The sequence below is a fragment of the Choloepus didactylus genome, chromosome 7 (genome assembly GCF_015220235.1).
Source record: "Choloepus didactylus isolate mChoDid1 chromosome 7, mChoDid1.pri, whole genome shotgun sequence".
In the NCBI taxonomy this organism is placed as follows: domain Eukaryota; kingdom Metazoa; phylum Chordata; class Mammalia; order Pilosa; family Megalonychidae; genus Choloepus; species Choloepus didactylus.
In genome coordinates, this window is record NC_051313.1 from 116,395,536 (window position 1) to 116,419,498 (window position 23,963).

At 42.9% G+C, this 23,963-nt stretch overlaps 1 protein-coding gene across 6 annotated transcripts in view; it reads right to left on the reverse strand.

Annotated features, from left to right (window-relative positions):
* The window catches only part of PPARD (peroxisome proliferator activated receptor delta), a 117,330-nt gene extending 93,727 nt beyond the window's left edge, over positions 1-23,603 (reverse strand). For 3 of the 6 annotated variants that reach the window (XM_037842579.1, XM_037842574.1, XM_037842577.1), the window contains exons 1-3: positions 23,490-23,586; positions 22,640-22,753; positions 19,669-19,752 (exon numbers count right to left, since the gene is read on the reverse strand). In XM_037842579.1, coding sequence (XP_037698507.1) covers positions 19,669-19,681 — 13 coding nt within the window. In that variant the 5' untranslated portion in view covers positions 19,682-19,752; positions 22,640-22,753; positions 23,490-23,586. Of the gene's footprint in view, positions 1-19,668; positions 19,753-22,639; positions 22,754-23,489 lie in introns of all 6 variants that reach the window. The other 3 variants (XM_037842578.1, XM_037842575.1, XM_037842576.1) reach the window with 3 other exon arrangements.
* Between the last annotated feature and the right edge of the window lie 360 nt (positions 23,604-23,963).

Sequence of the window (23,963 nt, forward strand, 5' to 3'; positions counted from 1 at the left end):
GAACAGGAGCTACAGAAAATTGGTCTGGGACAAATGAGCTCCAAATCAGGGATTGCAGATATACTTCCTCTCAAGAGCCAACTAGCAGAGCTGCCTGGGTGGAGGATTCCGAAGACCCTTCTAGGCTTGGAGAAGACGAGTGCTATGATCAAAGTGCCATGATTGCCTGGTAATGTTTGACACCAGAATGGATGGGTTAGTGGTGGTCCGTATACCATGAGTTAGCAACTCTGCTCTACATAGCATCTCTGGGAGCTAAGAGAAAGTGGCTTCTGCCCAGTCACTAAAAGACTTGGAGAAGCACAGCCTCCAGGAGATGGCTTTGTACCTTGGGCAATGCCCCTCTGTGGTGGACATAATATGGTTTCTTACTTGGATGGCAACATGCTGCTAATTGTGAACCATTTCACTCCTTCCCAAAGCCCTGAAGTACCCTATGAGGTGACTGAGGAGGACAAATTTCCAATGTAAGAACTATATGCTTACCCTACTGGTTTTACTGATGTGATGTTCACCAATTGTCCCAGGTGCCCAGTAATATTCAGTGATAGAGAGGAGTGAAATGATAAGAGCAGTTCTCAACCAGGGGTGATTTTGCTCCCTAGGTGATATCTGGCAATGTCTGGAGACATTACTGGTTGCCAGAACTGGGCGGGTGGGGGTGCTACTGGCATCTAGTAGGTAGAAGCCAGGGATGCCATTAAACATCCTACAATATACAGACATCCTCCAACAACAAAGAATTACCTGACCCAAAATGACAGTAATCAGAGAGATGGAAGAAGATGGCAGGACAGAAAGGAGGGGAAGTTAGTCAGTCCCCCTGAAACAATTAATAAACAACCAGAAACAACTAGTAAATGATCTGAAATAACTGCTGGGGGACAACCATGACTGTCCACGCATCATGCACCAATCTGGATTGGGAGGAATGCCTGAGACTGCAGAGTGGAATCTGTGAGTAGAAACCGTGGACCTGAGCCGGGAGCCCCCTCCCCCCATGGCAGCCTGAACTGCAAAGCCTTGCTGTGATAGAGAGCAGCACTCTCTGAACAAGTGAATATTCCTCAGTCCAGCTCCAGCTGGGGTTTTAATTGGCAAATGTGGACTGTTCAATGAAAGCTACAAATCCCAAAAAGCAGACAGAAGCTTTTAGTGATGATTGACCTTGAAGAGCCAGGGGACTTCTCTGTCCCAGGAGGGGGAGCGCAAAGGACTGGGTGCTATCTCTGGCCAACAAGTGAAACTGGGGGCTGCGGACTGGCCCTGAAGGGGGGCTTTCTGTCCCTTTTTCTCTCTCTCAACCTGAGTGGCTCAGTGGAGAGAGCCACAGCTGTTTCCAGTTCGCAGTGCTCTGACCCAGATAAGGGTGGAGATAGCAGAGTGAGAGAGACAAAGAACCTATTTAAATACTGATGAAAACTCCCTAGGGGGTGTATCTTCCCTAGGAGGAAGGAGGTGGTGCCCTGCTCTACTACCAGCCTTCCATTCAGAACAAGACCCCAGAGCCTGGGGGAAAACAGCCAAAACAGAAACTAAGTGGGCCACGCTTCCTTAACCAATCAGGAGCTACAGGCTGACAGGCACCACCTGCTGGGCAGGTTAGGAAAAGCACAGCAGCTTGAGGCCTCACAAGGTGTGTCAATCTTCTAAGACACACCCTCAGGAAACCTGATACTGAATATTGCCCCCTTCTGGGACCTGAGCCTATTCTGGTCTGGGAAAACTTGGTTGGGGTAACCAAGGAAACCATATGCCTAGACAACAGAAAACTACAACCTACACTAAGGAAAATGAAGTTATGGCCCAGTCAAAGGAACAAACTTACACTTCAACTGAGATACAGGAACTGAAACAACTAAAGCTAAATCAATTGAAAAAGTTCAGGGAAGATATGGCAAAAGAGATAAACCATATAATGAAAACACTGGACATACATAATGTGGAAATCGAAAGTTTGAAAAAACAACTCGCAGAATCTATGGAAAGGAATGGCACAACGCAAGAGATAAAAGACACAATGGAAACATACAACAGCAGATCTCAAGAGGCAGAAGAAAACACTTGGGAAGTGGAAAACAAGATACCTGAAATCCTACACACGAACAGATAGGGAAAAGAATGGAAAAATATGAGCACTGTCTCATGGAAGTGAATGACAACATGAAATGCATGAATGTACATGTCATGGGTATCCCAGAAGGAGAAGGGAAAAGGGGCAGAAGCAATAACAGAGGAAATAATCAATGAAATTTTCCCATCTATTCCAGTTTGCTAATGCTGCCAGAATGCAAAACACCAGAAATGGATCAGCTTTTATAAAGGGGGTTTATTAGGTTACACAGTTACAGTCTTAAGGCCATAAAGTGTCCGAGGTAACGCATCAACAATTGGGTACCTTCACTGGAGGATGGCCAATGGTGTCCAGAAAACCTCTGTTAGCTGGGAAGGCACGTGGCTGGCATCTGCTTCAAAGTTCTGGATTCAAAATGGCTTTCTCCCTGGTTGTTCCTCTCTAGGCTGCAGTTCCTCAAAAATGTCACTCTCGGTTGCTCTTGTGGCATTTGTCCTCTCTTAGCTTCTCCAGAGCAAAAGTCTGCTTTCAACGGTCATTTTCAAACTGTCTCTCACCTGCAGCTACTCTCTCAGCTTCTGTACATTCTTCAAAGTGTCCCTCTTGGCTGTAGCTCCTCTTCAAAATGTCAGTCTCAGCTGCACTGAGTTTCTTCTGTTTGTCAGCTCATTTATATGGCTCCAGTGATTTAATTAAGACCCATCCTGAATGGATGGGGTAACATTTCCATGGAAATTATCCAGAGTCATCACCCACAGTTGGGTGGGGCACAGCTCCACAGGAACAAAGAATTAAAATCTAATCAACACTGACACATCTGCCCACACAAGATTACATCAAAGATAGTGGTGTTTCAGGGGACACAATACATTCACACTGGCATACCATCTCTTCTGAAAGACATAAAATTACAGATCCAAGAAGCACGGCATACCCCCAAACAGAATAGATCTGAATAGGCCTATGCCAAGACACTTAATATTCAGATTATCAAACATCAAAGACAAAGAGAATCCTGAAAGCAGCAAGAGAAAAGTGATCCATCCCAGACAAAGGAAGCTTGATAAGACTATGTACAGATTTCTCAGTAAAAACTATGGAGGCAAGAAGGACGTGAGGTAATATATTTAAGATACTGAAAGAGAAAACCTGCCACCAAGAATCCTATATCCAGCAAAACTGTCCTTCAAATATGAGGGAGAGTTTAAAATATTCTCTGACAAACAGACAGTTTGTGAAGAAGATATCTGCTCTACAGGAAATACTAAAGGGAGCACTACAGACATAGGAAAAGACAGGAGAGGTTTGGAACACAATTTTGGGTGATGGTAGCACAACAATGTAAGTACACTGAACAAACATGACTGTGAGTATGGTTGAAAGAGGAAGGTTAGGAGCATGTGGGACAACAGAAGGAAAGAGGAAAGATAAAGACTGGGACTGTATAACTCAGTACAACCTAGAGTGCTCAATAATTGTGATAAAATGCACAAATATGTTTTTCATGAAGGAGAACAAATGAATGTCAACCTTGCAAGGTGTTAAAAATAGGGAGGTATTGGGGCGAAAATACAATCAATGTAAACCAGAGACTATAATTAATAGAAACATTGTATTATGCTTCCTTTAATATAACAAAGGTAATACACCAAAGCTAAATGCATATAAGAGGGGGACATAAGGGAGGGGTATGGGATTCTTGGCATTGGTGATGTTGTCTGACTCTCTATTCTACTTTAGTTTAATGCTATCTTTCCTTTTGTTGCTTACTAGCTGTCATTTTTTTTATTTTTCTTTTTTTTTTATTTTTTCTTTTTCTTTTGTCTCTCTCTCTACCTTCTTTAACTCGTCCTCCTCCTTTGTAGAAGGAATGGAGATGTCCTTATATAGATAGTGGTGATGGTGGTGAATACATAAATATGTGACTATACAGGGAACCATCAACTGCTTACTTAGGATGGAATGTATGGTATATGAACAAAGCCATCTTAAAAAAAAAAAAGGGTTGATGAAGAAACCTTGAGGGCATTATATTGAGTGAAATAAGTCAGCCACATAAGGACAAATATTGCAGGGTCTCACTATACGAACTAATTATAATAAGTAAACTCATAGACATGAAATATAAGTTAACAGGATATAAAATGAGGCTAAAGAATGGGGAGCAGTTGCTTATTAAGAGCAGAATGTTCAACTAGGGTGAACTTAAATGTTTGGAAATGGACAGAGGTGATGGTAGCATGTTGTGAAAATAACTAACAGTGCTGAATGGTGCATGAATGTGGTGGAAAGGGTAAGCTCAGAGTCACATATGTCACCAGAAGGAAAGCTGGAGGTTAAAAGATGGGAATGTATAAAACAGTGAATCTTGTGGTGGCCAATTTGTACAGTTAATATTAGAAATCTCTTTCATGAACCAGAACATATGTATGACACTATAACTAGAAGTTAATAATAGAGTAGCATATAGAGAAAAAAATATACCTATTGCAAACTATATACTACAGTTATTAGTATTTTAATGTTCTTTCATCAACAGTAACAGATGTTCTATATCAATACTAGGAGTCAATAATGGAGGGGGGGATGGTTAGGGGTACGGGAGGATTTGAGTTTCCTTTTTTTTTGTCTTCATTTCTTTTCCGGAGTAATGAAAATGTTCTAAAAATTGAAAAAAAATATAATTTTGGTGATGGATGTACAGCTGTATGATGGTACTGGGGGCAACTGATTGTATACTTTGGATATTTGGATAATTGCATGGTATGTGAACAATCTCAATTTAAAAAAATGACAGTAGTGCTAGGACTAAGAAACCCTGTGGTACAGGAAATGGAATTGAAAGCAAAGAAAGTAAAATCAGAGTTAAGAATAAGGACATGTTTTAGGTAATCAAGGGAAACTGAGGAAAACACAACTTGCTTGCTTGTTTCAGAAAGGGAAGATGATGAGCTGAGCTACATGTTCTGGCAAATTCAAGGATGGTAAATAAGCCTGTTTGCGAGGAGAAAGTACATGCCCATACTTTTTGCGTAGGCAGGGTGGCCTGCTCGGCTAATGCTGTAGGAAGAGCAAAGTTGGCTTGTACTTCCACTGGAATGGGAGCCAAGTAACTCTGTGCTTCTATGGCCACAACTCTTGGATGAGGGAAGTGCCAAAAGCAATGATAAGAAGATAAGGATCAAGGGCTCACAAAAGACCACAAATGAAGGCAACACAAATCTGGTTTTAAATCCTATTAATATAATGATACAGAAAAGAACTTTGGCATGAGGTGATTTTCTGACACATGGGAGCCTCTCCTTTCATTATCCTCCTCATAAGAGAACTCTTTTGAAGTAGTGGAGAATCCAGTAATGTGATGGTTCTCAGAAGAGCTGCTGGGATGACAAGGCTGAACGGAAGTTAGATTTTGAAGACTGGGTTCTTTGGACTCAAAAGAAAAAGAAGGGGTGCTGCAATGCACTACCCTGCATGCCAAGAGCTGTTGAACAGAAGGTGACGACCTCCCCACCCTCTGTTCATTCCCACATTGGGCTCCCAGTGCCATATCCTGTAAATCAGGGAACAGAAGCCTTCGGCTGGTGCAGGAAATCATTTCTCCCTGAGCTGGCCGCCTCAAAAACCAGCTCAGCAGAAAGGAGCCAAATCAGCATTGACTGGGGTTCATTTTAATCCTTACAGAGAAGAAAGCAAAGGCTCAGGACATTAAGTCACAAACCCATAGTTGGACAGCCCATTAACACTAGAGCTAACAGTCACACCTAGGTCTACTCAACACCAAATAAATCCATGCAGGCTCTTCCCAAGGCCTCTTCACAGACGATGAAAGAGCTGTAGAGAAAGGGCAAGGACACTAGGTGCTAAAACCCAGGAGCAGGGCCCCAGGGAACCATAGAAAGAGCCAGGTCTTTGCTTTAACACTTCAGCCTAATCAGGGCTTCCTCATAGCTTCCTCCAACAGTGCCTCCAATTTCATCCTTCTTCAACATTTTTTTTGTTTTCTCCTTTTGATCCCCTTCTTTTCTTCTCCTCTCTGTCCCTCTCCCTACCATTCTCTGATGTGTCCCCTTCTTTCTTCTTCTCATTCCACTCAACATAATGATCTATGATACCAAAACAGAAGTGTATCTGAAGCACTACTAGTGGTGATAAATATTTTATCTTTCCTGCTTTTTGGTTTTTGAATAATGTGTTTTTAACTTTTTTATGTGTCTGACAATAAATCCTAAATTTAGTTGTCTTCTAACATTCATGAACTCTTGAATTAATCTCTCGGTGAAATCAATAGCCCTAAGGAGGTGGGATGGGGTGTGCTCTGAGTACTTAATTTGTATGACTGATAATCAAAAGCAATGATTTTACTGCAACCAGAGGAACTTAGATTTAATATGAGGAAGAATTTCCTCACATTTAGAACACTGCAGTTATCTGCTACCCAAAATCTCTACCTCCATTATTTTTCCATTCAATCCACCTTTTTGCAATACTGTGTTAATGTCAAACCTTGCTCCCAAACCATAGGACAAAGTGCATACTCCTTCACTAGGCATTCAATGGCCTCTGTCAACCCAGTAGGAATTTCCTAACCAATAAGTGGTTTCAAGGAATGGAAACTGTGAGGCCGTGTACTTTCCTCCTGGAAGTATTCCTATATAGGCCAGGTTGCCTCGCATGAGGGATGCTAAAAAGTAGTATCTGGTCTCCAAGAAGGGTGCCCGGACCTGTCCCTCCACACCAGTGAATCACGTCTCCTGGTATTTAAACCTTATACAGTCCTCTCCTTGAGTCTGAGCTTGTCCCGTGACCAAGAAAATACAGAGAAAGTGAGACTGTATAACTTCTGAGTTGAGGTCCTAAGAAACCTTGTCACTTCTGTCTATTCTCAATACACTCACTCTTGGGATGCTTCTGCTCAGAACCCAGCCACCACACTGTGAGAAGCCCCATGCATATGGAGAAGCTGCATGAAGGCACTCCAGTCAATAGCCAACATCAATCACCAGCCATCATGACGTGTGGCCCAGCTGAGCCTTCAGATGACTCCTGCCCCAGCCACCATTTGATTACAGAAAGATGAGGGACTCCAAGTGAGAAGCACCCAACTGAGCCCAGTCAACCCACAGAACCATGAAAGGTAATAATAAAGTATGGTTTTAAGTCACTAAATTTGGGGATGTTTGTTACACAGCAATAGGTAAGCAACATACTCAGGTTTTGGACAGGAGATTCAACTCACAAATCCCTAAGGTCTCCCCTAATTCAAACATCCTACAATTCTCCAAACATTCCCTTGGCCAAACTCATCCACCCATTATGTGGCAGCAAGAGCAGTCCCACCTGGAATGTCTGGTCTAGCTAAATCATACCTTTACAGAAAACAAAAACAAAAACAAATAAACAAAAAAAAGAACTCAGGATTGTGGGATTATGGGTAAAAAATTTTAATGCTTTACAATTTCAGTTCTCAACGTATAGACCACGGACCTCTTTTGAGGGGTATGCCAGGTCAAAACTTTCATAAAAATACTAATATACTGTATGCCTTTTTCACTCCCTTTTTCACACAATGTAGTTTTTAGAGACTGCACGACACATGATGATGTCATCACTCTGACACCTAATGGAACATGTACTTGTACATTCTTGTGTTTTCTAGAATTTTACAAGGTAGTAGGTTTAGGACAGTGGTTCTCAATGGAGAGATATTACTCCCCAGGGGACAGATGGCAATGTCTGGAGGTATTTTTGGTTGTCATGACTGGATGGGTGCCAGGGGCATCTAATGGTAGAGGCCAGCAATGCTGCTAAAACATCCTACAATGCTCAAGGCAACCCTCCACAACAATTATCAGCCTGTGATGAAAATAGTGCCAAGGTTGAGAAAACCTGGTTTGTGGTATAAATATGTGCATTTTCAGATATTAACACAGTTTGCTGTCAGTAATTCTACTGTACTCGTACCACATTTTCAGTTTTACCTGCTATCATTTCTGTCATCTCAATACCAACAAATTTTTATTTTGAAAGTCTGAAGGTTTCCTTGAATCTATGCTAAATCATAACAAGAAGTAAACTTTTGTTTGTTTAAAATTTTTAATTTTATCTTAAAATTACTTTTAGAATTTAGTATTTTATTCTAAAGTAAAGAAAAAAAGTATAATGTATTTTCCTCATATTTAAGGATGGCTTTTAAAAAGGAAGATTAGAAGACCTGCTTTCTCAACCCACAGCTGCAATATTCACATCTAAAGAAGCTGAAAGAGATGAAACTGACCACTGAGGATGTCTCTTAAACATTCTGTGGGACAAAATGGGAGGTACATGATTGTCTCAAGGAAAAGCATTTGTACGATTGAGTTGCAAGCTAAACTAGCCACTTTTTCTTTTTTTCCCACAGAAACCCATTTTTACTTGAAAGACTAACAGGCAAATTATGATATTTAGACTTGAGTAACTGACAGACATTTTCTTGAAAATGAATGCAGACTGTCACTTCAAGAAAAAGAACTGAGGGCATGTTACCAATAATAAACATCAAGCTTTCAAGAGAAAATAATCCAAATTATGGACGAGGGGTGACAAAGTGATTGGGAAAGCCAAATTATGGAAAACTTGTATTCATCACTGTGAGCTTGACAGCTTTCCAATACTTGAAGACTTTTCTGATGCAATGTTAATGAACATGACTTTTTGATACTGTATAACGAAATATGCCAACATTTGGAAGATTTGCATTACTCAATGAAAGCAATATTTCTCAATGGCCAATGATTTATGAAATCATGAATGGGTAAAAGATCCATTCAAAGTGCAAGATGAACCAATGAATTTTTTTTTCATTTTATTGAGATATATTCACATACCATGCAGTCATACAAAACAAAGTGTGCATTCAATTGTTTACAGTAGTACCATTACATAGTTGTGCATTCATCACCAAAATTAATTTTTGACATTTCCATTACCACACACACAAAAATAATAAGAATAAAAATTAAAGTGAAAAAGAACAATTAAAGTAAAAAAGAACACTGGGTGCCTTTTTTTTTTTTTTGCCCCCATTTTTCTACTCATCCATCCATACACTGGACAAAGGGGAGTGCGGTCCATATGGCTTTCCCAATCACATTGTCACCCCTCATAAGCTATATTTTTATACAATCGTCTTCAAGATTCACGGGTTCTGGGTTGTAGTCTGTTAGTTTCAGGTATTTACTGCTAGCTATTCCAATTCATTAGAACCTAAAAAGGGTTGTCTATATTGTGCATAAGAGTGCCCACCAGAGTGACCTCTCAGCTTGTTTTGGAATCTCTCTGCCACTGAAGCTTATTTCATTTCCTTTCACATCCCCCTTTTGGTCAAGACAATGTTCCCCATCCCACGATGCCGGGTCTAGATTCCTCCCTGGGCGTCATATTCCATTTTGCCAGGGAGATTCACTCCCCTGGGTGTCAGATCCAACATAGCGGGGAGGGCGGTGATTTCACCTGCCAAGTTGTCTTACCTAGAGATAGAGGGCTACATCTGAGCAACAAAGAGGCATTTGGGAGGAGGTTCTTAGGCACGATTATAGGCAGGCCTAGCTTCTCCTTTGCAGCAACAGTCTTCCCAAGGGCAAGTCCTGTGGTAGAGGGCTCAGCCCATCAAACCACCAGTCCTCTACGTCTGTGAGCACATCAGCAACCATCAAGGTGGGGAAGCCCAACACCCCTGCATTTTCCACCAGCTCCTCAAGGGGGCTCTGCATTTTTTTTCATTGTTTGTTTTTTTATTAACTTTTTTTTTAAATCACCTATATCAAAAAAAAATTTAAAAAACAAACAATAAAACATTCCAACATATTCCTACTCTACCCCAAGAAAATAACCTAATATAGCAACATTTCTGTGAACTTGTTCCTACCATACCCATCAGAAATTAACAGACCATAATCATTCCTGGGTATTCCCAGAACGTTAAATTTACCCATGATAGCTTATCTGTTCTAATTGGGTTATCATTCCCTTCCTTAATTGCTCTCTATTACTAGTTCCCCTATATTCTACATTATAAACCATTTGTTTTACATTTTTCAATGTTCACATTAGTAGTAGCATATAATATTTCTCTTTTTGTGCCTGGCTTATTTCGCTCAGCATTATGTCCTCAAGGTTCATCCACATTGTCGTATTAAACCAATGAATTTTAACGTCACAGAGTATGAGAAGTTTTTTGATAAGGTTCCAGATTCTACATTGCAACTACCCTTTAAGAAACTACCAATTGTCAAGTCTGGGTGTAGTATCAAATAATAATATACACAATTATCCAAAAAGGCTATTAAAATACTCCTCCCTTTCTCAACTACCTATCTGTTTGAAGCCAGATTTTCCTCATATCCTTCAACCAAAACAATATATTGCAAGAAAATGAATATAGCAGATAAAAAAAATCCAGTTGTCTTCTATTAAACCTGAAATTAAAAAGAGATTGGCAATACCATCTCATATCCAGTATAATGGCTGCTATTAAAACACACACGCACACACACATGCACACACACACAGAAAATAACAATTGTTATTGAGGATGCACAGAAATAGGAACCTTAGTACATTGCTGGTGGGAAGGTAAAATGGTACAGCTGCTATGGAAAACTATTTGGAAGTTCCTCAAAAATTTAAACATAGAACTACCTTATGACCTGGCAATACCACTTCTAAGTATATACCCAAAAGAACTAAAAACAGGGACTCTGATAGATATTTGTACACCAATGTACACAGCAGCATTATTCACAATAGCCAAAAGATGGGTGCCACACAAATGTCTATCCACAGACGAATGGATAAACAAAATGCGGTATATACACACAATGGAATATTATTCGGCCGTAAAAAGGAATGAAGTTCTGATACATGCTACTATATGGATGAACCTTAAAGACATCATGCTGAGTGAAATAAGTCAGACACAGACAGATACAGCTAGAACATGCAAATTCATAGAGACAGAAAGTAGACTACAGATTATCAGGGGGTTGGAGGGAAAATGGGGAATTGATGCATAATGGGTACAAGGCTTCTGTGTGGAGTGATGACAAGGTACTGGTAATGGATGATGATGAGGTAGTAGAACATGACTAATACCCCTGAACTGTATCCTTGGGACTGGATGAGATGAGAAAATTAATGTATTATATGTTTCCACAATTTAAAAAAAAGAGAGAGAGAAATTAGAGACAATTGCAACTAAAGGCAATACACGATCCCTGACTGGATCTAATAATGGAAGAGAAAAGGCCCAAAAGGATATTATTGGGACACATGAAAAAAATCGGAGCATAGACTCTAAACTTTATTATCAATTTCTTGAACTTGATAACTGTACTAAAGGTGGTTACATAAATGAATATTCTTGTTCTTATTAAGTGTTCAAGAAATATAATATACACAATCTACTCTCAAATGTTTAGGAAATAGACAAATATACAGACATAGATAAATAAATGGATGGATGGACAGACGGAGAGAGGGAATGAGTGGCAAATGTGGCAAAATGTTAATAGTTGGTGGATCTGGGTATCTAGGTGGGTGGGGGGTATGTTTGAGTTTTCTGTATGGGTTTTGTATTATTTTAGCAGCTATCCTGTAAGTCTGAAACTATTTCAAAATAAAAAGTTTACCTAAAAGAGAGAGAGAAAGATTGGCAAAAATGTAAAACAATGTCACTCCTTCCAATATATTTTTTTAAAAAGTTATTTTTCATTAAAAATGTTATTTACAACATGTAATGGGTGTTATATTAAATGAATTATTAAATTAATAATTTTTGAAAATTCCTCAATTTTCATTTCTAAAATGGTAAACTTAGGGTCCTCAATAATTTAAGAGTACAAAGGGGTTCTGAGACAAAAAATTGAGACACATTGCTTAATAATATCCTAAAGGTGACTTTAAAATAAACCATCTTTCAAGGTCCAATCCAAATCCTGGTTTCTTCAGGAACATAGCAAGCCCTCAATGATGACTTGTTCCTCTAAATATGTATCTTAGTACAGCACCATGTTCTTAGTATCCACCAGCTCTCTAATATTTAAAAAATATTTCTGTGCATAGTGTGCATACGTCTTCTCTCCCCAGCTAGGTTCCACAGTTCTGAAGGTTGCAGACAGCCAAGGACCACATCTGAAACATATGACACAGTAGATGGCTCACAAAAGACCAAGTGGGAAAGACTATGTGATAGTTAATTTCATGTATCACCTTGGCTAGGTTATGGTGTCCAGTTGTTTGGCCAAGCAAGCACTGTCCTGATTGTTACTGTGAGGACATTTCGTGGATTTATTCGTCACCTGACTGCAACTATGGCTGACTACATCTTCAAACAACAAAGAAAACTGCCTTCAGCAATGAGAAGAGTCTCCTCATCCATTCAGTCAAAGGTCTTAAAGAAAGAACTGATGATTTCTGCAGTCAGGAAGAAGAATTTCTATCTCTACCCCAGTCACCTAGCTTCTCCTGGGGAATTCATCATCATCTCCGTCAAATTTCCAACTTGCAGCCTGTCCTGTGGAATTTGGACTTGCCAATCCCCATGGTTGTGTGAATCAATTCCTAGATAAATCTTTTAATATTTACAAATATATCCTGTCATTTCTTTTTCTCTGGAGAACCCTGGCTAATACAGATTTTGGTAATAGGAGTGGTACTTGATGAACAGAATCGTAAGATGAGATTCTGAGTTGGTTCTGGGGTTTTTGGAATTGGTTCTCTAATCTGATTAGTCTCAAAGGCACTAATAATTCATTTCCAATGATCAAGAGACACTGGTAGTCCCTGGTCTGAGGAATCAGCTATCCTACTCCCTCTGATTAATGCTGCTGTGCCTGACAAACCTGTACTACCCTCCCCTGAGAAACAGCCCTCACACCTCCAGCTGAAGAGAATAACCCTGTTTCAGCAGATGAAACTGTAACAGAATGCTCTGAGGTAGTTGGCTTGCAAGACACTGCTGATTCCTCTCATGACCCACCCCCACCACTGCTCTTTTCTTTTTTAGACCTATAACTAGACTGAAGTCCCAAGAATCCCTGAAAGGTGAGGTACAAAATGTGACCAATGAGGAGGTGTACTACACTCCAAAAGAACTGCATGATTCTTCCAAATTATAAAGACAGAAGTCAGGGGACTACATATGGGAATAGATAATAAGGCAGTGGGATAATGGTGGAAAGAACATAAAGTTGGATAAGGCAGAATTTATTGATATAGGCCCACTAAGAGATTCTAGATTTAAGGTTGTAGCTTGAGGGTTAGAAGGGCACTAACAACTTGTTCAGAGGGTTGCCTGAAACGTGGAGCAAAAAGTGGCTTACATTAAATGAAGTGAAAATGCAAGAACTGCCCTAGTATAACATACATGAGGGCTCTAAGGTTTATAGAGATTTGAATGGTAGAGTGGATTTATTATTTAAGACCTGCTCACCCACCCCAGGAATGTTCGGAGGACACACCTTTCACCAGGACTGTGAGGAATAAATTCATGAGAGCAGCTTCATCATCCCTGAAAAGCTTTGTGGTTGCTCTTTTCTGTAGGTCAGATATTACTTAGGAATTGCTTTCACTGAAATTGCATTCCTAAAAAAAATGGGGCTGACTGATCCCAGGTTGGCAGAGCCAAGTGGTGGCTCTTAATCGCAAATGACAAGGTGGGTGTTAACTACCGTAATGGACATCAGAGTCAAAGCAGTAATCAAAATAGTCTGATTACTAACGGCATTAGCTAGTTGATCACAGGGCACCTAGGAGTGAGACAGATGCGCCGTCTACTAAATTCTTATTTCATTTTTATAAGCAGAAGAGTTCTAGGTCAAGTGAAAAGTCTAACTTGAATCACAAAAATAGTCACAGCCTCTCAATCAGTTCCCAGTCTTAAGACAGTTTACAAACCCAGACCCCTTGAATGAAGGGAAGGTTGGGTGCCCTTGGGGAAGGACCCTGATACACTGCCAAAAAATTTATACTGCTAATCTTCCTCCTAGCCTTCTCCAAAGAACCTACAGCCTTTTACCATGGTGACTGTGCACTGGGGAAAAGGAAATGATCAAACATTTGGCGGATTATTAGACACTGGCTCTGAACTGACCTAAAATATCACTATGGTTCACCAGTCAGAGTAGAGGTTTATGGAAGCCAAGCGATCATTGGATTTTTAACTCAGGACCGTCTTACAGTGGGTATAGTGGGTCCCTGAACCATTCTGTGGTTAATTCTCCAGTTCTGGAATGCATAATTGGAATAGACACACTCAGCAACTGGGAGAATCCTCAAGTTGATTCAAGTTGGAGTGAGGTCTATTATGGTAGTAAAGGCCATGTGGAAGCCAGTAGAAATACCTCTTCCTAGCAAAATAGTAAACCAAAAACAATATTGTATTCCTGGAGGGACTGTAGAGATTAGTGCCACCATCAAGGACTTGAAGGATGCAGGGGTGGTGATTCCCACCATATCCCCATTTAATTCTCTTATTTGGCCTGTGCAGAAAACCGATGGACCTTGGAGGATGTTTTGGTTTGCCAAAGCTGACGAAATCCAATATACCAGAAACGGGGTTGGCTTTTACAATGGGGATTTATTAACTTACACTTTACAGTTCTTAGGCCATGACAATGTCTAACTCAAGGCATCAACAGGATGATACCTCTCTGAAGAAAAGCTGCTGGCAATCCAGACTTCTCTGACACATAGCCAGGCACATGGCAATGTCTGCTGGTCCTTCTCTTCCAGGTTTCACTGCCTTCAACTTCTGGCTTCTCCATCTGTGGCTTCCTTCTTCAGCTTCTGAGTCTTCTTTCTGTGTGCTTCTCTGAATTTCATCTCTCTTTTCTATGTGTCCTTTATCCTCTCATAAAGGACTTCAGTATGAGGATTGAAACCCAATTTGAATGGGGTGGGTCACATCTCAATTGAAATAACCTGATCAAAAGGTCCCACCTACAATAGGTCTGCACCCACAGGAAAGGATTAAAAGAAACACGATCCTTTCTGGGGTACCTACAGCCTCCAAACTACCACAGAGGATGAAAATGGATTATCATAAAACTTAATCAGGTGATGATTCCAATTGCAGCTGCTGATCCGGATGTGATATTGCTTGAGCAAATCAACATATCCTCTGGTACCTGGTATGCAGCTGTTGATCTGGTAAGTGCTTTTTCAATACCTTTTAGTAAAGACCACCAGAAATAGTTTGCTTTCAGCTGGCAAGGCCAGCAATATACCTTCATTGTCCTACCTCAGTGATATATGAACTCTTGAAACCTATGTCATAATCTAGTCTACAGGGACCTGGATCATCTTTCCCTTCCATAATACATCAAACTGGTCCATTACATTGATGACATTATTCTAACCAGACTTAGCAAAAAGTAGCAACTACTCTAGACTTATTGGTAAGGCAATTGTGTGTCAGCAGGTAGGAGATAAATCTAATAAAAATTCAGGATCCTTCCACCTCAGTGAAATTTCTAAGTGTCCAGTTATGTGGGGCATGTCGAGATATCCCTTCTAAGCTGAAAGATAAACTGTTACATCTGGCCTCTCTTACAACCAAAAAAGAGGCACCATGTCTAGTTGGACTCTTTTGATTTTAGAGGCAAGATATTCCTCATTTGGGTATCCTACTCCAGCCCATTTACCAAGCGACCCAAAAAGCTGCTAGTCTTAAGTGGAAACCAGACAAGAGGAGGTTCTGCAACAGGTCCAAGCAGCCATGCCACTTGGGCCATATAATCCAGCAGATCCAATGGTACTGGAAGTGTTAGTGGCAAATGGAGATGCTATTTGGAGCCTTTGGCAGGCCTTTGCCTATAGGAGAATCAAAGCACAGACCCTTAGGATTTTGGAGCAAAGCCCTACCATCTTCTGCAGATATCTACACCCCTTTTGGGAAATGCTTTTGGCCTGCTAATGGGCCTTAGTAGAGACCAAATGCTTAACCATGGGCCACCAAGTTACAATGAGACCCAAGTTGCCTATCATGAACTGGGTGTTGTCTGACCCAACCAGCCATAAAGTTGGAAGTGCACAGCAGCACTCTATCATCAAATTGAAGTGATACATATAATATCGGGCTCAACCAGGCCCTGAAGGATCAACCCGAGGAAGTGGTCCAAATGCCTCATGGCCCTCACTCCAGCCACATTACCTTCTCTTTCTCAGCCCTCAGCTATGATCTCTTGATGAGTTCCCTGAGATCAGCTGACTGAGGAAGAGAAAACTTAGGTCTGTTTACAGACAGCTCTGCATGACATACGGGTACCACCCAGAACTGTATAGTTACAGCACTACAACCCCTCTCTGAGACATTCCTAAAAGGCAGTGGTAAAGGGAAATCCTCCCAATGGGTAGAACTTTGAGCAGTTCACCAGGTTTGTCATTTTGCTTGGAAGGATAAATGGCTGGAGGTGCATTTGTATGCCAATTCATGGATTGTTCCCTGGATGGTCAGGGACTTGGAAGGAACATGATTGGAAAATTGGTGACAAAGAAGTCATGGGGAGAGGTATGTGGACAGACCTTTCCGAATGGATAAAAAATATGAAGATATTTATGTCCTATGTGAATGCTCACTAAAGGGGGACTTTAGCAGAGGAGGATTTTAATCATCAAGTGGATATGATGACCTGTTCTATGGATACCAATCAGTCTCTTTTCCCAGCCACTCCTGTCATTGCCCAATGGGCTCATAAACAAATTGGTCATGGTGGCTAAAATGGAGATTATGCATGGACTCAGCTATATGGACTTCCACTCACTAAGGCTGGCCCTTAGTAGCTGGATTGACAGAACAGTGGAATAGCCTTCTGAAGACACAATTACAGCCCCAGCTGTGTGGCAACGCCTTGCAGGGCTGGGGCAGTGTTCTCTAGGATGCTGTATTTGCTCTAAATCAGCATCTACTCTATGGTGCTATTTCTCCAGGATTCACAGGTCCGCGAATCAAGAGGTGGAAGTGGGAGTGGCGCCATCCACTATTACTCCTAGTGAGCCATTAGAAAAATTTTTGCTTCCTGTCCCTGCAACCTTTTGTTTTGCCCATCTAGAGGCCTTAGTTCCAAAAGGAGGAGGGCTTCCAAAGGAGACACAACAATGATTCTGTTGAATTGGAAGTTAAGACTGCCATCAGGCCACTTTGGGCTCCTCATGCCTCTGATTCAACAGGCAAAGAAGATAGCTATTGTACTGGCTGGGATGATTGATCCTGATTATCAAGGGGAAATAGGACTGCTATTAGACAAAGGAGGTAAAGAAGAGTTTACCTAGAATACGGGCAATCCCTTGGGACCTCTGTTAGTACTACCATGTCCTGTGAATAAAGTCAATGGAAAACCACAACAACCCAATTCAGGCAGGACTACTAATGGCCCAGACCCTTCAGGAATAAAGGTTTGGGTAACCCAATCAGACAGACAAAAAACCACAACCAGCTGAGGTGTTTGCTGAGGGCAAAGGGAACATGGAAGAAAGAAGGTATACATGTGAGCTATGACCACATGACCAGTTGCAGAAATAAGGACTGTAACAGTTACAGGTGTTTCTTCCTTGTTTCCTTCCCTCTCCTGACCCCTTATCATATAACATAAAAGCTAATTTAAGTTATAGAATATCAAGTTTAAGAGTGAATATTACCCAAGGACTAGCCCCCTCTTCTGGGAAAGGGTTAGTGTGTTTCTGGCTATATACAGGACAGCTGAATTATGTTAGGCAAAAGTATGACTATGTTATAGAGATTATATATACTTTAAGGAGGTGTATATGGGTGCCAAGTTGACAAGGGGTGAACAGTGATGGTTAATTTAATGTGTCAACTTTGCTAGGTTATAGTCTCCAGTTGTTTGGTCATGCAAGCACTGGCCTGATTGTTACCGTGAGAATATTTTGTGGATTGCAATCATTAGCCAGTTGATTGCATCTATGGCTGATCACATCTACAATCAACAAAGAAAACTACCTTCAGCAATGAGAAGTCTCCTCATTCAATCAGTTGAAGGCCTTAAAGGGAGAACTAAGGATTTTGTAATAAGAAAGAAAAATTTCTATCTCTACTCCAGACAACCAGCTTCTCCTTGGGAATTCACTGTCACTTTCATTAAGTTTCCAACTTGCAGCCTGCCCTATGGAATTTGGACTTGCCAATCCAAACCCCATGGTCACGTGAACCAATTTCCATAATAAATCTCTTAATTATTACATATATATGTCCTATCTGTTATGTTTTTCTGGAGAACTTTGACTAACACAGAGTAAGATGATAACCACTACAGCTTTTTGTGAGATTAACACCAAAAAATCTGATAAAGCTATTATTATGTCAGGAAAAACTGAGAAAGAAAACTCATAGCTGAGACTGGAATCTTAAAGCTCAGAGATGAATGGGACGCCTGACCCCCTGACATAAACAATTGCTGCCACTGTGGCTAGTTAGTTGCTGCTGAAGCAAATGACAAAGTAAATCATCTCAACTCAGTAGCTCTAACTGCTCAGGGGGAAATTCCACTTCATTCCCTGTAAGGGAACCTCAGAAGCCTCCCAGACCCCCCTTCTTCATCTCTCACATTTCCTTCAGAGGAAAGGACTTGGTATGGGTTTGAGAACAGGAGGGGCCCCTGCCCGAGACCTTCCTGGAAAGATCCACCAACAACCTGACCCCCACAGACTGACAGACACATGGGTCAGCACCCTGTTTGGCAAAAGGAAAACTCACAGGGTGTTTAAGACAGAAAAAGGGAAATGAAGCCCATAAACAGCTGCTGGAACCACCAAACTTCAGAGATTAAAACAAATCAGACAGGAGTCCCACCCCCCCCCCATCCCCCAGCAAGGACCCCACCATAGCCCGGCCTCCCAAGCAATTGAGACAATGAGCATCCCTGGAGCTGCCCTTCTGAGAGTTTATAAAACCTGCCAGGTGTCCTGAGAACAGAGACCTGGCAATGGGAAGCCAAGAGCATTGTTCAGCTGCTGGTGAGGACCCCCTGCCCCAGAAGAGATGGAAGAAACAATTCTGTGTCATGCCCAGCTCTGTCAGAACCATGAGGCAGGGACTGTATCTGATTTCTGCTATCATCATTTCCCAAGTGCCTAGTACTGTAGCTGGCACATAGTAGGCACTCAAAAACATTGTTCCATAAATGAAAAAGAATGATGGATACCATCTTTGTGGCTTGGCACCCCAGGTACTCAGATGGGAGAAAACAAATTTCTTTCATTTATTCATTCAATAAATACTTAATCAGTGTCTCCTCTGTGGCTGGCACTGTCCTAGACACAACAAGAAACAAAATAAGTCCCTGTGCTTGTGAAGTTTGTATTTCAGTGGGTGCAAAGAGAAACTCTTAATGCTCCCAGTAAAACTGCTTAGGCTATAGACATTCAATAATTATTTAATAAGTACCTACTACATGCAAATGCTAGGTACCAAATGCTATGACAGACATCTGAGATCTGGAATCCAGCCCCTGTAATATTATTCCATTTTCTAGACCAGAATCCTAAATGTGGGATGCATCCGTGTGTCAGAGGACCCTGAGTAAGGGAAACAGGATTACCTCTTTGGTGCATCTGTCCTCATTTGTTGGTGAGCAGAAGCCACTGTGTACGTACCACGTGCATGCCCAAAACACCACACAACACTGTGAGATAGAAAGAAACCCAACATCTTCAGCTAAAATGCACTAGGGGTCAAAAAAGCAACTCTAATATATTATAATTAAACACCAAGACTCAAAGAATGCTCCCAAGGCAAGCTGGCTCCTCCCCTGTCCCTCACACACCCACCCCGAGATGCTGTTCTTCTGAGCCTGAGTCAGCAAATATCTCTCAATCCTGGAAGTATAGTCTGCTCATTTTCAAGTAGGCAGATACCAGCTTTGCTGATGTTACCAGGGTGGGGCAGAGGGAGCTGGCAAGGTGCAAAAGAGCTGGGACCCAACAGCCCTCATAGATGGCAGCTCATAAATGGAGACGCCCTGAGTCATGCTTGATTCCTTGACCAAAGCCCCGTGGAGACATGACTGAAGTCACACCCTAATCACCAGCCTGCTGAGTTATGGAAGCCAGAAATTGGCTGCCAGGGAAGCAGATCCACATGTCTGAAATCTGATACAAAGGGCCATTTCCTCCATGCCAGACTCAAGCAATTGCCTAGTTCTCCTTTGACACCCTGAAACCCAACTGCTGTTAATAGCCCCTCTCCGTGGCTCTAAAGGCAGAGAAAAATGCTTAAGGGTGCCAAGCCATCTCTAAAAAGCAGTCATCAGGCAATCTGGCATGACATGGCATAGACAAGGGCACTGGACAGCTGACATAATACAATTAAGGGCCTGGCAGGACAAAGTTCTCAGGGATGCTGGGTGGGGAGGAAGAAGAGGGTGGTGTTTCAGCATAAGCAATGCTGGGCAGAGGGACTAGCTCCTGGCGTTTCCAGGCCCTCCTAAGCATTACTGGTGGAGGGCACCACAGTTAAACTTCCCAGTCTGCAGGCAGTGCTCAGGAAGATGGGCCTTGATGACAGGATGCAATGGAAGCCTTTAGAGGTGACAGTTCAACTCCTAAGACAGAGGAGGTGTGCTCTCTAAAGACATGACAGGATTCACAGGCTCTGAGGACAGCTTGCACAATGGCCAGGATGGCTGTTTTCTGTCCAAAGCAGAAGCCTACTAGCTTTCTAAGCCAGTGCCCAACACTGGCTGTCCTCTCACCAGACCCTCAGGGAAGGACTCTGAGGGTCCACAGGAAGGGCTGGAAGGGTCAGTGGGCTGAGGCATATACCAGAGAGGGAAAAAAGCAGTGATGGAGAAGAAAGGACAAAGGTAGCCAACAAAAGTGCTGTCAGTTTGTTAAACTAGGGAGCTGATGGACCATACCTGTAAAATGTCACGGTTCTATCTGCCCATGCCTTTGAAACAGAGAGGCAGGCTGACCTAGGCTCAATAAAATGGGAACTTAAGTAATTGATAGTCATGACTACCAACTCAGAAAAAGACCATGGAGTGGGCAAACTGCAAGAAGCTATCTGGCTAGGATTGCTGGCACCCAAGCTGCTCCAGAAGGACTGGGCTTAATCTCTTCTCAAGCACTTTTCACCACTAATGGGTGGAACAGTCTAGTAAGCAAAGAAGAGGAGTAGCAAACTGTTCAACACAGTCAAGTAAAGTCATTCTTGGGAGCCAGAGGCTGGATTAACTTACTGTCAAACATTCTACATCAATCTATTTAGAAAGATCCATTAAAACCCTGGAAGGATGTTTTTCATAGGAACGGGGATCCCTACTGGTTCATTCTGTCTAAATCCCCTCCAAGTGCTATACAGAAGTGGAGTTCAGGGGTCACTAGAGAAGGGGATTGGCTCAGCCACTGCAATCCTTTTACAGAAAAGGGTCAGGGCATAAAAGGAGTCCAAAACTTCAATGTCTAGTCTAGCTGGTTCACTTGGCTCTCCACCACAGCACCCAAAAGCTGCCAATTCTGTGTCCAATTCTGGCTCAAAGACAGAGTACACAATCCTCAAAAACCCAGAGCCAGGTGGAACAATGAGCCTTCCTTTCTAAACATGAGAGTGGGTCATGCTTTCAGAATCCTCCAAGATCAGATTGGGCGGAAACAGAGGCTATGTTATTTCCTGAAGCTCTCTCTAGGGGGACTAATGCAGAATAAAGGAGTTCAAATTGAAAGTATTTGAAAAGAACTTTCTGACTGGCAAGAAGGCTGAACACCCAGACACATCATGAAGGTGGTGGGCTCTCTAGTCCCAAAGAAGATGATCTATGTGACTGGAAGCTGACTACTCAAGTTCCTGACACAGTTTAAATAAATCTGCCCAGGCAGTTATCAACCTGACAACCCATGCAACACCTGGGCAAAGGGAACAGAACTTCAGTTCCAACATCCCTCTTGAATCCACAGGAAATTAAGCTCCCAAGGAAAAAGCAGGAAGAAGAGCCTCCAAGAGAACCTGCTCACGATGAATATCAAAGGCCCAGGCACATTCCTTCAGTCAGGGATGCATGAGAGAAAAATCAGAAGCTGGTTCCAAATTACCAGTAATAAAAGGGATAGATGCCTGCCAACCCCAGAGCTATCAGGCCGGCAATCTATTTCAAAACTCAAACAGGAAAAAAATGTTCTAGAACTAATACAGAGTGAAAAGGTTGAGGACCACAGGCATTCTCTGGGGCATATCTTCTAGAGAATTCCTTCAGCTCTTTGGGATGGGACATAGGGTGGAGGGTGGGAGTGAGGGCAGAGATGGGCTAGGGTATTAAAGTTAAAACATGCTAGACACATTCAGAAGGGAAAGGCACAGAGCATTGTTTCCTGGAAGGGGAAAAGAATTGGAGGAGACCTCCGGCTACCCTGGCACACACCCAACTCAGCAGTGGTCTCTCCCCAAGGGTTTCCTGGAAGTCAACAGACCCATAAAGGGGAAGTATTAAAGCTGAAATTAGAAAGCCTACAAATTGGACATCATTCCTGATGCAACATTCCAGCAAGTCCTCCCACACAGACAGACCTATTTACCTCAGGCCTTCAGCCCCTTGCTTCAGTCAGGAACTGAACACCCCCACTCCACTCCATGGATATCTCAAATGCAGGTCTGAAGCTAATACTTCTCTCTGAAGCAGAGTCAAGGAACTGGAAAGGAAGAGAAAGAACGCAGGGGACAGCGACTGGTATGAGAAATCAGAGCGGAAAACAGGGCCTCTGGAGGGAGCCCGGGTAGAAGTGCTTAGGTAGACAGGGCTGGAATAGCCTAGTAACATCCCGAGAAGAACAGGGGGTCGTAATACTGGGGAGGAGCCAGGCAACAGGGGACACAGATGGGAAAAGAGAGCAAAGGTTAAGAGGGCAGGGATGGGAAGATGAAGACAAGACATGGATAACGAGAGGAACAGAAGAGAGGATCCCCAAGGAGAACATGGGCAGAGGTGGGGGAAACGGAGCTCTGGACCCAGGGATTTGGGGACACCAGAGAAGGGCTAAGGAAAGAGTCAGAGACAGGGGTGGGAACTGAGAGAGGACCCCGGGGCCCAAGACGGAGCTCTCAGAGCACATAAGTGGGAGGAGCCGAAATCACAAGGCCCAAAGAGGGCACAGAGTCTTGTGGGAGGGAAGGGGTCTGGGGTTCGAGCTCAAACAGCGATGGGGGTCCAAGGACTGGGGGTGCAAGGGTGGCGGGGCGGCAGAGAGGGCAACGAACGCCCACGAGCCCTTCCGGGCAGGAGTGTTAGGAAGCGACGGCTGAGCGATCCACGGACCGCTCCCTCCAAACCCCTCGCCGGGCCTTGCGCCCAACCCCAAAAGCCATCTCGGCCTGGGCCCGCTGCTTCCTCCCCCACCTGACTGCTCGCTTCCCCCGGCCCGCACTGACCTGTCCCGGCTGCCTCTCGCGCCGCCGCCGAGGTCCCGCAAGCTCCGCAGGAACCTCCTGCCCCTGCCAAAACTTTTCCCATTAATCCCCAGCACCTCGGCAGCTGCGGCGTCATACGCTGCGCAGCTCAACCCCGCCCTCGCTAGCGTGACGTCCCCGCGCAACTCGGCCCCCTCTCTCCACGCCCCCTCCCGCCCCAGAGGAGGCCAATCACCGCGCCTTCTGGAGACTCGTTCCCAGACTCTTCGACTCCGCCCACTCACGCTGTCCTGGGCCTGTCTGCAGCGCCCTCTGCTGCGGGATGTGGGCTCAGCAGGCTGAAGAAGCTGCTGGGGAGGAGTCGGGGGCTTCCTGGGCGAGTAAAACAAGTGCGGCGAGTATCCTAAAAGGGAACTTAAAGCTGGAAGGTAATCTAGGACAATCTTTTCATTCTTCCAGTGAAGAAGCATAGCTCCAGAGAGGGTGTGTGATTTG